This window comes from Oreochromis niloticus, linkage group LG15 (genome assembly GCF_001858045.2).
Source record: "Oreochromis niloticus isolate F11D_XX linkage group LG15, O_niloticus_UMD_NMBU, whole genome shotgun sequence".
NCBI classification, from domain to species: Eukaryota; Metazoa; Chordata; class Actinopteri; order Cichliformes; family Cichlidae; genus Oreochromis; species Oreochromis niloticus.
Window position 1 is genome coordinate 12,317,883 of NC_031980.2, and position 14,613 is coordinate 12,332,495.

General features: G+C 38.3%; 1 protein-coding gene across 4 annotated transcripts in view; it reads left to right on the forward strand.

Annotated features, from left to right (window-relative positions):
- Nucleotides 1-3,760, forward strand: part of fndc1 (fibronectin type III domain containing 1) — a 44,174-nt gene extending 40,414 nt beyond the window's left edge. For all 4 annotated transcript variants that reach the window (XM_019346300.2, XM_005454612.4, XM_005454613.4 and 1 more), the window contains 4 exons: nucleotides 110-139; nucleotides 633-794; nucleotides 1,645-1,767; nucleotides 3,046-3,760. In XM_019346300.2, the coding sequence (XP_019201845.1) occupies nucleotides 110-139; nucleotides 633-794; nucleotides 1,645-1,767; nucleotides 3,046-3,161 (431 nt within the window). In that variant the 3' untranslated portion in view covers nucleotides 3,162-3,760. The remainder of the gene's footprint in view (nucleotides 1-109; nucleotides 140-632; nucleotides 795-1,644; nucleotides 1,768-3,045) is intronic.
- The last annotated feature ends 10,853 nt before the right edge of the window (nucleotides 3,761-14,613 follow it).

A 14,613-nucleotide genomic window follows, 5' to 3' on the forward strand; every position in this document is an offset into this window, starting at 1 on the left:
TGCATTACACGCTCTATTGGTTTTTCTTTCCCATCATCAGGTGAACGCATTAAACTTGATATGCGGTCTTTTTCACCCCTGGTGTTTACATTCTTTTTTGTTTTTTCAGATGACCCTCTCCTCATTGAAAGACCACCTGGTAGGTCTGCACACTAACAGCACATTTCGAACTTAGAGACAAGTTATACTGAAAAATAATGAAAAAAGTTACAGAAATTTAGGATGGATTTTCTCTTCCAGAGCTTTCCTTATAATAGTAACATAGCTAACGTTGAACTTCTGTGATAATTAACTGGATATTGTGTTCACTATTTTCTAGTGTGTGACAGTTGCGTTTGTCTGTTGTTATTCTTTGTACTTATGTTTATAACAATATGAGTGATCTGGCCACAAGTGATTTTTTATAATAATGATATTTTTACTTGGTTAAAAGACAATAATGATGATAAGTAATGCATTTAAATGCTTCTGTGTGTAGGCAAAACATATATACATCACTTGATGAATCCCTGAATAATATAACACTTTAAATATAAAGAAAAAAAAGAAACCAAAGGGCAAAAATGTCAAAGAACATTTTAGGTAGAAATGCAACTTAATGCTCTTCTTCCTCTATTCCTTAATGCAATCAGGAGGCGAGCCAATCTGGATTCCTTATTCTTTCAAGTTCAACCCAGTCCACAGCAGCTGTAAGGGCAGCCAGTATGTCAAGCGGACATGGTACAGGAAGTTTGTGGGTGTGGTTCTGTGTAATTCCCTACGATACAAGATCTTCATGGGAGACAGTCTAAGAGGTAAATATATTTCTGATGCTTAAAAATCTGAAATAAAGACTGTTTCTATGGAGGAAGAGGTGTGGCAGTCACCACCAACTAAAATATGATTAGGATGCAAAGCACATAGCCACAGACCTGCAATTATAATTGGTAATTACTGTTCTTTGCTAAACCCTTTCTTTTTGGCTGTTGCTTCTACATGGATATGATTTAATATTTAATTAAATTTTAATTCAGTTTTATTTAATAGCACCAAATCAACCTCAAGGCAATTTATATTATAGGGTAAAGACCCAACTCAGTATTGGAAAGAAAACCTCAACAGTCACGCGACCTGCTATAAGTAAGATGACAGTGGGAAGGAAAACCTCCCTTTTAACAGAAGAAAGAAACCTGCCAGGCCCTTCATGAGCCTCGTCCAAAAGGAAAGTTTAAGCCTAATCTCAAAAGTGGAGAGTGTTTGTTTCTCCCAAACTGGAACCTGATTCCACAGAAGAGGAGCCTTAAAGCTGAAGGCTCTGCCTCTCATTCTGTTTTAGAAACAGGTCTGAAAGACAAGTGCTCTATTCAGGTAAAACGATACTATGACATCTTTTAGACTGCATTATTAGAAGGCCTATAAATGAAATTGTATGCCGTGCCTTCTAATAATACTGCCTAAGGGAAGCATGTAGAATTGGTTCCAACACAGAACCCTGTGAATCGCCACAAATTAAGCAATGAAATGCTGCACTGAGCTCTGACATGTGTTGAATTTGCCTGGCTCTGCCATTATTATTACACCATTTGGCAAGATTTATTATGAATTGCCTCCCACCATAGCAATGGGAAATGTTATAATAAAGATACCTCTCCCTTTCCCCCACAGACCCATTTTACAGTATAGGAGATACATTTGGCCAGGGAGAGGACCACTGCCAGTTTGTGGACTCCTACAGGGATGGAAGGACAGGCCCGGCCTACTTGTCAAATAATCTGCCCACAGTACAAGGTAAATAAAAACAGACTGTGCATATTGTTTTAAATTTGCAGCCTGCACTGTTAGCCCTTACTTATCACTTGTTTCTATGCCGTCTGCCTTTCTGGCTCTGTAAAGGACCAGCTGGTTGATTTATATCCATGCAACATATAAAGATGCAGAATATTGTTTGCATGAATGCTCATTAAAGTGATTTTTGTGTTGTGTTTTAGCCCAAATTTCATATGCTTTTCATTACCCCAATTTTTCTAATTAAACCATAAGTTCTTAGATTAAAGTCATGAATTGCTGGTAGTTATTAGTTTCGGGTCATTTTAGTACACCATGAAAATGCTTAAAACTTGCTCCAGATAAGCAGTTAACTATATTTATGGTAAGTATGCAATCTTCTAAGGGTATTTTCTTATATGCGTGTTTAAGGCAGTTTAGCATTGTGGCATCAGGCGAATGCACGATTAGTCCAAAACCTGTGGTCACAAGTGGACTGACCAGCAGTCTGTGTGTGTGTGTGTGTGAGAGAGAGATGTGGTGCTGAGTAACCACAGCACACAGATGTGTATCAAACCCACCCAGTATTAGATATACAGCTGTGATTGGCCTGGCAAGGGAAAGACCAGTTGGGAATATGTATGACTGGGAGAGAGGCCAGTCACACTGTGCTGGAGCAAATGAAACAGGTCTCAGATTTGTCTAATTCCCACGCTAATGGCAGTTATCTCTGAAAGTTTTACAATGTAAGAAATGATCAAATTCACAACCTCCGGGGTAGCAGCTTCTCTGTGCTGCGGTGCTGTCATTTTCTATCAAACATTACTGAAACAAGAGTAAATAGTGCATTTGTTGTGGACTATTTCTATTACTATTGTGAAAGGAGTGCCTTTGCATCAGAACAGGGTATGTAGGATTGCCTAAAACACCATATCTATTATGCTCAAAGAACATGCCACTCAGCACCACAATGAGAGTGCCTCTGACGCGTTCACAAAACTGCAGTTCCATAAAAGTAGATGCATTTGATAAATCTAAAATAGTGTTATTGTTTGCAAATTGCAATAGAAACCAACTTACATGTCATTTGCCATAAACTCATGTCTAATGATGTGCCAGTGGAGAAATGCCATTCATATCTGTTTAGGTTTTGACCAGCGCTCTTTTATTACTCATACATTGCATTATTGCACATTATCTCATTTTGTTGTGCAGTAGTTTAATGGATGGGGATGCTTTTATTTATTAACCTGTCTAAATGAGGATGGCTTTTAGCTATAAATAACTTTTTCTCTATTGCAGGATACTATCGTTCCTACAGACAAGAGCCAGTTACATTTGGGGTTATTGGCCGACGCACGGCCCATCCATTTGTGGGCTGGTATGAATGCGGGGTGCCCATCCCTGGAAAATGGTAACACAGTGAGAAGAAAAGACATTGTTGGGCAACTGTTCTGCATCCTGCTGCAGGCCTTCACCTTTTCCGGTCCTGCCCTCAAAAATGGACTTTTGCCTGCCACTACAAAAAGACACCACTTTGAATTTGTTACAGCTTCACACAAAAGGAGAATATAGTACTTTTAAACAACTCAGTGTATATCTTTACAATGCACTTTTTATATAAAGCAGTCTGTATATGAGGGGAAAAAAGAAGCATGTGTGCTCTTGCTTAGTTTAACTCTTGTCTCAGAGTGCCCTATTTCCAACCATTCCAGTGACAGGTCCCCACCCAGTGTTATTTATTTGACCAGTAATGCAGTGACATTGGACCAAAGAAAAAGCTGCAAAGCAAACTGTAAGAATGGGCACTTGAGGTGTGTATAGGTCATTTTAATCATGACATTTGTATTTCATAATGTAATAGCTTCTGACAGCTACTTTGTGTTTGTTTATTATGTTCATAAACAATCATACTGTTTTTACAACTTTTGGTATTCACCAGAATCCATTAAAAGTTACTGTGTAAGTTTTGTATGTGTACGGACAAAGAATAAAAGACCAAATATTTGCTCAGGAACTGTGGGAGATTTAATAAAGGTGGTATGGGAAACATAGCAATCCAAAAAGATGAATCATATTGTGCTTTCCTCTCCTGACACATTCTTCTCTAGCAAAAGCTTTTACACATGATCCAGAGTTACTTAATCAACTTAATGAAAGATCAGAGAATCAGATACGGTTTAGCTGAGCCAGTTGGAACACCACCTATTATAATCCGATAAAATGTCAAAAACAACACATTGTGGATAGCAGCAGGTGCAAGACACAAAGAAAAACTGAGAAGCAATCATAGTCAGTAAAAACTAGTCAGCTTCGACATGCACCTCTGTGTATTGCAGAGTTCTGATAATGTGATTTTACTTCAAATGTAACATTTAATCTAAAATAGAATTTCTGCATGTTAGCACTATATAGTTAGTTATAGTATATAGTTAGTATTATATGTTTAAATGTTGCATGTTGTCTCATTTACACTCACAAGTCTTTGCCTTAAGAATTGCCTTAAATCTTCATCTTCATGGTATAGATTTGAAAAGATTCTAGAAAAATTCCTCAGGGGTTTTGCTCCATAGTGACAAGACAGTAACACAGAGATCCTTCGGATATTTTTGTTTTGCACGTCCTTGAAGGAAATTTCCTACAGGCGCTCTTTTGAACTGAAATCTGGTGACTGTGGAGGCCATTTGAGTACAATGAAATCATTGCCATGTTCAAAAAACCTGTTTGAGCTGATCTGAGCTTTTGACATGGTGTGTTATCCTGCTGGAAGCAGCCATCAGAAGATGTGTACCCAGTAGCTATGAAGAGGTGGACGCAGTAGGATGGAGCCATGGTTTCATGTTGTTTCTGCCTAAAATCTGAATTATGCAAAAGTAATCCAGACTTATCAGATCAGGCAAAATATTTTCAATCTTTTGTTACCCAATTTTGGTGCAAATTGTAGCCTCAGGTTCTGGTTCTTAGCTGACAGTAGTGCCACTTGGTGTGGTCTTTTGCCGCTGTATCTTACCTGCTTCAAGGTTTGACTTGTTGTGTGTTCAGAGATGCTCTTCTGCATCTGTTAGCTGAAAGCAGTCTTACCTTTCTCCTCTGACCTCTGACATCAACAAGGCAATTTTACTCAGAGAACTGCTGTTCAGTGGAAATTTTCTCTTTTTGGTCCATCCTCTATAAACCCTAGCGATGGTTATGTGAGAAAGTCCCAGTGGATCGGCAGTTTCTGCACATCTGACACCTTAAATCACCATTCTCCCCATTCAGTTTGACCATCGGCAACTTGTTTTGACAACATTAATTGAGTTGTACCTAATAAAGTGTAAACACAGACATCTATCTATCTATCTATCTATCTATCTATCTATGTATCTCTCTCTCTCTCTCTCTCTCTCTCTATATATATATATATATATACATATATGTATATATATAAAAAATAAAAATTAAAAAATCCGCTCACCCCTGCAGGCGGTCTAACCTTCAAGCTCGGGTCCTCTACCAGAGGCCTGGGAGTTTGAGGGTCCTGCGCAGTATCTTAGCTGTTCCTAGGACTGCGCTCTTCTGGACAGAGATCTCAGATGTTGTTCCTGGGATCTGCTGGAGCCACTCGCCTAGTTTGGGAGTCACCGCACCTAGTGCTCCGATTACCACTGGGACCACTGTTACCCTCCACATTTTCTCGAGCTCTTCTCTGAGCCCTTGGTATCATGTGCATTATATATTTTCCAAGATTCATTGCATTAAATAGTATAAATAGCATAATTTCATTATGATTACATTATTTATGCAATAAAAAGGAAGATAAAAAGGAATCACTGATGTATCTGAAATGTATACTTTGTTACTTTGTTAAATGTTGTTTGTTACCAGCCCCTGACTTTACTTTTGATAAACTACTACAATGTATAATTTCTTCTTCTAAACCATTGTATAAAAATGGGTGATTGAACACAGTTGGATTTATATTTAAAGCATCAGAATACCTTTTTTTTTAACCACAGCAGCTTGATATACGAATCACATCTCCAGGGTTGGATTTGGAAAGACTTTCAGTAAGATTTTGTTGAGCCAATTACCACTGGTATACTTTGGATAATGTAAAAATAAATATTAATCTAATTATCTGCCTATCTTATTGTTACAAAATTCAGAGAAAGTTTTTTCAAGGAATCAACTTTATTTCCATACTCAAAACCATCTGCGGTGCTCATATTTTGCTGTGTTATTTGAGTGGAAATAATTCTGCTTCTGGGTGAAATAACTGACAGAAAAAAACTTAATCCTAAGTGGGTCTGTGCCACAATAAACCTGGTGGAAAGTATTTCACCAATTAAGCTGAATGAATAGAAAGTTTTCTTTGTATTGATTGCCGATTATTCAGTGCTGCGTTTATTTTAGATTTTGAGGTGAATTTTTTGTGGTTAGATTTATTTTCCAACAGCAGAACCACAGCTACTCTTTTGAGAGCTTGCCTAAAAGTCATTACAAACATTTTTCAGTCATTTGTGACTGTGTAAGGAAAACTGATGGTATTAACCATCTCTGCGTCAGAGGAAAACCAAGTACTACTCTTATAAATCCCCATCGTTCTTATGAGAATAGAAAAGACTTTTTCTAACCCTGCAAGATGAAAAAGATTGAAATCAATCTTTACTACTCCTAATACTACTTTGGCCGTCCATCCATCCATCCATCCATCCGTCCATCCGATCAAAAGCCCAGACCTGCTTCTCCCCAGTCACCTCCTCCAGCTCATCTGGGGAGATACCAAGTCATTTCCAATTCACCTGAGAGATATAAGCGTGTCCTGGGTCTGCCCTGGGGTTTCTCCCAGTAGGACATTCCCGTAACACCTCAGCTGGAGTAGGAGCTGTACTCTGAGCCCCTGCTTAACTGCCTTACCCTATCGCTAAAGGAGACTTAACTATCATTTGGGGGTGTGGATTCTCATTCCCATAGCCTCATGGGAGAGTTATAGTTCAGTGGTGGTAGCACGTGGGCAGTTTCAGAAAGCCCATGTACCTGCGGAGATGTACCTGTTGTCAGATGAGGGCAGTGTCAAAAACTTGTTTTACAACCAGTGTGTGAGCTACTCTTCCTTCTGATGCAGTTAGTCCATTAGCCAGCAGAGAAGAGTACAGTTCTAACATACAAGGAGCTTTAGTGTTAAAAACAATGTATGTCCACTACAGCCACTTTCTGTACTTTTCATATTGTATTTTTTGATTGTTCATATTTTTCTTGCTTCATGTTGCTGCTTCCTTCACTGCTCTGCCTTACTTGTCAACAAACCAGGATTCAGTCAAAGCATAGTGTCATCAATGTCGAGCACTGTATAGTTGGGAGGAGCGCATGGAAGCACGTCTGCATTGATTAAAAACCCTTCCATAGGCTCTCCGTAGGCAAACGCTTCCACAAAAAGGCATCATTTTTTTCTTGAAGCAGTCATTTTGCTTCCTTTTCAAATATATCAAAGGTCCAAACTTAGTCTCTTATCTGAGGAGCACAGGCGGTCAATTGTTGAGCTTGGCTCAGATTTGTTATGGCAGTCAGATTTAAAACACAATAAATGCATAGTGAGATCTAGGAGGGCAAAAATATTTCCCATGGGCAATGACTAAAAGATAATGGATAATGGTTTTGTTTTGGAGTCAGCAGACCAATTTGTCAACGCTTTAGTGGGTGGTTGTCAGATTTCGAACATAGTTTCCAGGTACAATGTGTGGATGAATGCCTTTGCTACCATGTGTTTTCAGTGAGTGTTGAGAGTCTCTTTGCCCCAAAATATTTTCATTGGCTGCAGCTTGTATTGCCATCTGACCTGAATGGAGAATATTGCAATATTTAATTCTAAGCACATTGGGGAACTCCAGCCTACTCTGGAACCTGAGATGGCCATTTAAACAAGACATTTCAATATCAGTCTTTATCTACAAAAGAGGTTTTTGATCAAGGAAAAGATCAGAGGTTTACAGAGACAGATGAATATATTGCTTTCAGGGATACAGTGTTAGAGAAAGATTTAAATAACTGATGCCTGTCATAAAACGTTGGGCTATTGTCCACACATTAGCTCACTAAATGCAGCCAGTTTGGAAAACTGATTCCATATGCAATACCAGTGTGTAAAGTTACTTTTTTGATGTTAGAGTGTATACGGATTTATACCGATTTTATAGAGATGATAGGGCATATTTCAAGTCACAGTTACCTTGGATTCTTTAAGATAAAGTTGTTGTGATGGATGTCCTTGGCAGCAAGCATATTTACAGTCATGTGAAGAGAAGGAACACCCTTACTGCTTCCACAGGAATTAAGAGGGTAAGTAGCAGCAAGAAGATGCTAATCAAATACACTGGTAACAGCAACCATGAGCACCTCCATAAAAGGGGAGGTTTGGGCCGGTTGATGTTCTGAAGCATTCAGTTTTACCCATTTCCATAATCTTCCTAGCAGTACACATCTCAGTAACTTAACACAAAGGTCAGTCTGTGCAATGCTCAGAGAAATTGCATAAAGAAGAAAAGCTACACTTTGATGCTAAATTCCTCAGTAAGCGTGACAGTCCTATTAGCTTATGTCAGTACAGCTATTAAAGTCTGAAGAAATATTGTTTTTCCTGGAAAAGTTGCCAAGAGAAAGCCACTTCTCTCTTAAAAGAACATGGTAGCACAGTTTAGGCTTGCGAAATTGTATCCGAACAAACCAGAAGCCTTCTGGAACAACGTCTTTGGGCAAATGAGATCAAAGTAGAGACATTCGTCCATAATGCACAGTGTCAAAAACCAAACAAAATATATCAGTCCCTGATACCAACTGTTTTAGTGCTAGCGAAAAAGCATCCAAATGCAAATCTTTAACATAACGTAACACTTTAAAATAAATTATGGTTTCACTTCGCTAACCTAGCTAACCTGTCAGCCAGCTAGCTAGGGCTAGCAAATATCTTAGCATATGCCCTGCTGGACTACTAACCTCTGTTACCCATATAGGCAGTCCACAAACTTTTGTTAAAGAAATAAGACGGTAAAAATAAAAATGTATAAAGCTATACTCTAAAGAAAAACACTGTGTCGTTTTCTGTATTGTCAATATTGTCTTGTAGCACTACGTTATTAAAAGCCTATTAACCATGAAGTCTGTTTTTACCAATCACTGCTAGGTGGTGTGATCTTTAAAGAAATGAAGATCATTTGTATTAGTTTGGCTTTTTTGTTTTCGTTTCCTTTTCAGTTGTTGTTTTTTTTTTACATAAGAGAGCTTGAATCTCAATGAGTAATGAAAAGCAGTACAAAAAGATTGTCAGATGACATCATACTGACACACATACACATCATACTGGGGTAGTTAGCAGCACTTGACTTTGATTTAATGTCATTACAACAAAGGGTGTAAGGAATGGAAGTGGCAGAGACATGAAGTAGTATTAAAATCCAAACAGTGAAATACATTCATACAAAAATCTCCGAGCTAATCTATTGTGCCAAAGGAATTTAATTTATCTCATATTAATAAATATTCTTTTGATCTCAAGACTATTTGACTGTTGATGGTTGCAGTGTAGTAGAGTGAAGTTAATACTGACAAATGTCTGCTTAAGACCACATTTACGTCACGTATACAGTTGTTTTCATCAGTGCAGGGTGGCCTTGTTTGTTACTTGGGGCAAAAAATGTGCCATGCATACCAATGGCCCTGACTAAGTTTGGCTAACCAAGTGCTGCTGTTACTTTGTCTCCTCATTAAGAATTTACTTTCTCACTCTGCAACATTAGACTTTGGACTTTGAATTGAAATTGTAATTTACTGCATCTGCTTTGTTCAGGACATGCAGCCAAAAGCTGACATCAGAAGATAAAGAAGGGATGAAGTGGTGGTCGGTATCACCCATGCACACATAGACAAAAAAAAGCACGCACACACCCATACACAAATGCAGCCTTTTAATTTTGTTCAAAGATGTTGAAATTTTGCTTTTTTCAGCCAAGTGAACACTGTGACACCCATCCATTATGACACGCCACTGAAACATCACATGTCAGCTATTTTACAGTGTTTGGCACAAACTCTGTAAGAGTTTTCAGTTAAGGTCTCTGCACAGAGCAAACTGCTGATCCTTTATATAAAAAAGGGGCAAAAGGCCATGCTAGCTTGATTGAGTCCAGACCCAGCTGACTTTCCACACGTGGCTCTTACTTTATAAATTTAGCTACTTCTTAAACCAGCTTCTCAGTAACAGTAAGTTACCCCTCCCCTGCCATTGCTGTAGCGATTTAGAAAGAGCTCATTTCCATATATTTGGATGTAACACATAATAGCTTAATTGCAGAAACATTAAGAATGTATAAAGAAACAAAAATGTGGTTTTAAAAGAACGCAGGTCTTCTGACTGTTTTCCACATGCAGCTTTTTTTTTGTTTCTCTTTGATAGAAGTGGGTCACACGCTACTTGGACTGGAAAAAGTTAGACTTCATTCTAGAGAGCTGAAATCATCGCAAGAAGAACGAGCTGAAGGCTGAGGAAAGAAAAGCAAAAAGAGCAGAAAAGGGTGTGAAACATATTCAGAACAAAAAAGTTTACAGGCAATGTCATGTTTTATTTCTTTTATTTGTGCATGGAAATATTTAGGCAAGGAGCACTTGATAGGCTGCAGAAAGTTGCTTTTTGTATGATATGACTGCAAGAACTTTGTTTCTCCTGTGTAATATACACCTTGTAATCAGCCAGCAAATCAAAGCATTTTTTTAAGTTACATTAATTTCACACAGCAATTAAGTTGCAGCTGCATTGCACTGAGGGGAAACTGCCTTTCACGTAAAGGTTTTTCTACCTTTATCACTACTGCACATCACTGCCAAATGGTGACACTTGAGAGAAGCACGTTCTTTGATTCAAAGTGTCACCAAAAAGTTTCTAAATTAACATTTTAGAGTGTAAAACCTGCATTTATTCAGTTGACTTTAGGACTGATAAGCTGACTACCACTGCATAGGGTTTTGGTCTAAACTGTATATGATGTCCTAATCTATCCACCAAACTTCCACACTTGAGGCAGAATGAAGCACTTTACCTCTTTGTTCTGAGAGTTGCTCCTTGTAACACCTTCTTAGCAACTGCCTATAAGCCCTTTTAGACTATTGTTTGGACCATGACCAGGTCCTCAACGTATTTGCTGGCAGTGTAGTCATGTGCTAGAAAACACCACCATCAGGCAAACACTAATGCCTTTGTAGAAACAAATCCTGGCACCTCTTCACTGACATATTGAAGAAGATCTTAGCAAACAACTGAAGTACCCAACCCAGATACCAACATGGCTGTGACCAGACATAGTCATTATATTTGAATCCATGCTGGGACCCAGATGGGCAAAGAAAATGAAAGAAAGCATGCCAGGTACCATGAACTAGCAGATGCATGCCAAAGGAAAGGCTGGCAATCCCACCGTGAGCCAGTGCAAGTGGACTGCCAAGGATTTTCAGGGCGTTCACTCCGCAAAGCACTTCTATTGCTAGGCATCACTGGAAGGATAAAAAGGGATCCATCCTGGTTGGTTGGGTCTCCTGGAAAAGCCCATCTGATGTTGAAGGACTTGAAACCCCTGATGAGTCCAAGTTACGATGTTACCACACCATATCTGTGAGATGTATCTTTCATCAGTGCAACAAGATGTACCACCATCACAGTCTAATGATATTGCCTATTTATTTTGGGTCATTATCAAGCTGATAGCATATTATTCATTTGTACTCATGTTTTTTTTACTCATTTTTGAATTTAAGTCCAACATAAACTTTCACTTTTAGCTCTTTGTCTTTACTAACTCCTGAAGGTTATGCATCTACCTATTAAATGCCGTACTCTGTTCAAAGGTCCGCAATGTGGTGTTTGGAATGTAACCTTAGTTTCTTGGTAAATCTACGAGCAACAAACTACTTGGGGTTTCTTTCTCTGATATATTTATTGCTGTAATTGTTTTCACCCTACGATGGAATAATAAGTTCTTTATAGATTTAAAAAGTTCAAGGTAGCTTTAAGTAACTCAATAAAAAAAATGTTACCTGCATCAGAAAGGAGGCCGTGCTGGCGAGGATGAGGACATGCAATGAATCGTGGTACTGCAGATCCCAAACAAGAGCCATAAACAACAGAAAAACAGAGGAAATGCCCTTCCCCTTTGAACAAGGTCCCTAAAGCTCTCAACGAAATAAAAGATCTGTGAATTTTTCAATTGCTCAGAGACATAATATTTACCAAACTCCAAGATGACATAATATCCAGGACACACTGACAGAGACTTGGTTGTTTTGCTCTCAGCTCACTGTTCTTTTAATTGGGCTTGGATTAAAGTTGTGGCTCTGTTTTATTCACTGCTCTGAGCTTGTTGTAAAAGTGAGTTGGGCCTATGAACTCAGCCTGTTTAGCCTTGAGCGTTGAGCCTTGTGATTGTATCATTCTCTTGGCACATAATTCGGTCATACATAATCCTGGGAAAGCTCTGCAGGAGGGAAGAGCAAGGTCAGTGCAAAGGAGTGAAAAATCATTCTTATCCTATGAAATGATTGGCACTTAGTCTTTTGTTATCTCCATTTAACGGACTGGGTTACACAGAACGCATTAAAGTCCAAAAGGTGAAATATGAACCTCAGTGTCTCATTTACTACAAGAAGAGGGACTTTTTTTCCTATCTTTTGCCAAATGCTTGCTATAAAAGGTTTGCTTTTGGTTTATCTCTATAATGTACAATCTTAAGTGCCTTAAGATAACAAACTGCTGTAAATATTTTTTTTCTAAATTAAAAAAATCAACTCAATCTGGGGGCAGAAATCAATAGAAACTGGAGACTGTGGAAATTTTTAAGCTTAGTTCCTGTTGCCAACATTCATCCAATCCACTTTCAAACAGTTACCACACTCGTAAAGGAATGGCGTATCGTTTTATGTGTGCAGCACGAGCATGCACAGACACAGACACAGTGTATCCATAACTTCAGAGGACATCATTCAGTCCCCACTCTAACAATTTTCATCATATCCCCAGCCTTAAACCTGACTTTACATTACGATAACCTCAAAATGTGCATTGACCTTAAGATCCAAGTATTTATATTATGGGAACTTGTTTGTTGTCTTCATAAGAAAGCCATGTTCCCATCATGTGATTGTGTGGACAATCACATAAGAACCACAATCTAAAGTTGTAAACTTCTGATACTTTTTTTTAAGGGAAACTAATATTCAAGATAATCAGGTCATGCTGAGAGAAAGTGCTCCATATCCCGATTCTGTCAACGGGTAAACTCATTTTATGACGTGGATGTCTAAAATTACTTTGCGCTATGGAAATAAAGCTGGAAAAGTAGGGAAGATTTGAGACATCATTAACTCAAGGACAGCAGGGTATTTTCTTACACTTAAGCTTTGACATTCATTGTTTCTGACCGTCCTGTGTGCCTGTGTGTCAGGTCTGATGTGCTTTTAAAGTTGCTTGTGAGTCGTAATATTCATCGGCAATGACACATACCAAAACACGTATGCTACTCGTAAACAAGTGCTGATGTATTAATGCATGCAAAAGCGCACCGTTATGACTCTACAGCTCAGGCAAATATGTGAACAAATCCTCCCTAATCCAACAGCTTCTGGATAATATTCACTTTTTTTTGCTATTAAACCACAATAGATGGATTTAATTTAGGGTTGCTGGGTAATTATTATAATTATTTGCAAGCTAGCTAAAGCATTACATCATGTTATGTTACACATGTTGGTTATATAGATCTAATAAAGCGACAGTGAAAGGCCTGAGTGTTTGTTTTTACATCCAAAGTCCATTTTAGACACTGTGATTGACTAATGAGGCTCCTAACGTCTTGACTGCCAGGATTGAGAGGCATTTTAGCTGCTCCAGCTTAGTTTAATCTTTCTGCAGTGTTAGCTATTAGAAAATCAATTTCAAGGAAACAAGGAAACAGCACTGAAGCTCGAGTGAAAAGAAATCAAGCTACTAATATTCCATTTCATTGAGAAACGCTCCAGACAGACAAAAGATGTCACATCTAAATCATATAATTAGACCACACTAATACTAGCAAAGAATACTAGACAGTAATAAAAGGCAAGCTTCAGTTTTGTCAAACTTGGGTCTTGGCTTTGTCGTCATGCCCATTTTTCTAATTAGTTTTAATGCAAAACTCTGAAAAAGGGAGAAACATAGTGGTCACACATGCCCAGCTCAACCAAACTATGCGGATGAGAAAATAAATGCAAAAGTCTTGCTCAAACTCTGCATTGTAAATATGTAAATATTTAAAGACAAGCATCCTCTTGCACTGTTGACCCACTATACTTTCCACAATTGTGTACACACAAGTTTGGGTGTGTTCGCGAGCCAGTGGTTCAGATTATCCGGCTGTCTAGCTGAATTAGACCCACATTTTAATAAACCAGAATTTGTCATTTAGGCAGAATGATCTCAGTGTCATTTGATCTATTGGCAGAAATGTAACGTAAAATTTAAAATTGGATTTTTATTCATGTACAATCACCTCAAAATATCACTGTTGTGTTTTTGTCATTTAAAATGAGCCTTTTATACCAAAACAGGCAGATAGCCGTGTTGCACGGTCATGTTGTTCTTGAAATGCTGTATTTCAGATATCTGATGCAACATTCTATTAATTTAAAATGTTTTGTATTCCAAACAGCTAAGCATAGAGTACATATACAGTTTTGAGGAGAAGAAGCTTTTAAACGACTCTGTGCAGTCCTGTGAAAAAAAAGGATCCCCTTATTGAATTAGTAGGGCAAGTAGCAGCAATAAGCTGTTAATCAAAGCACTTCATTGGCTGATCATCAGCAAGTTTGACCGTC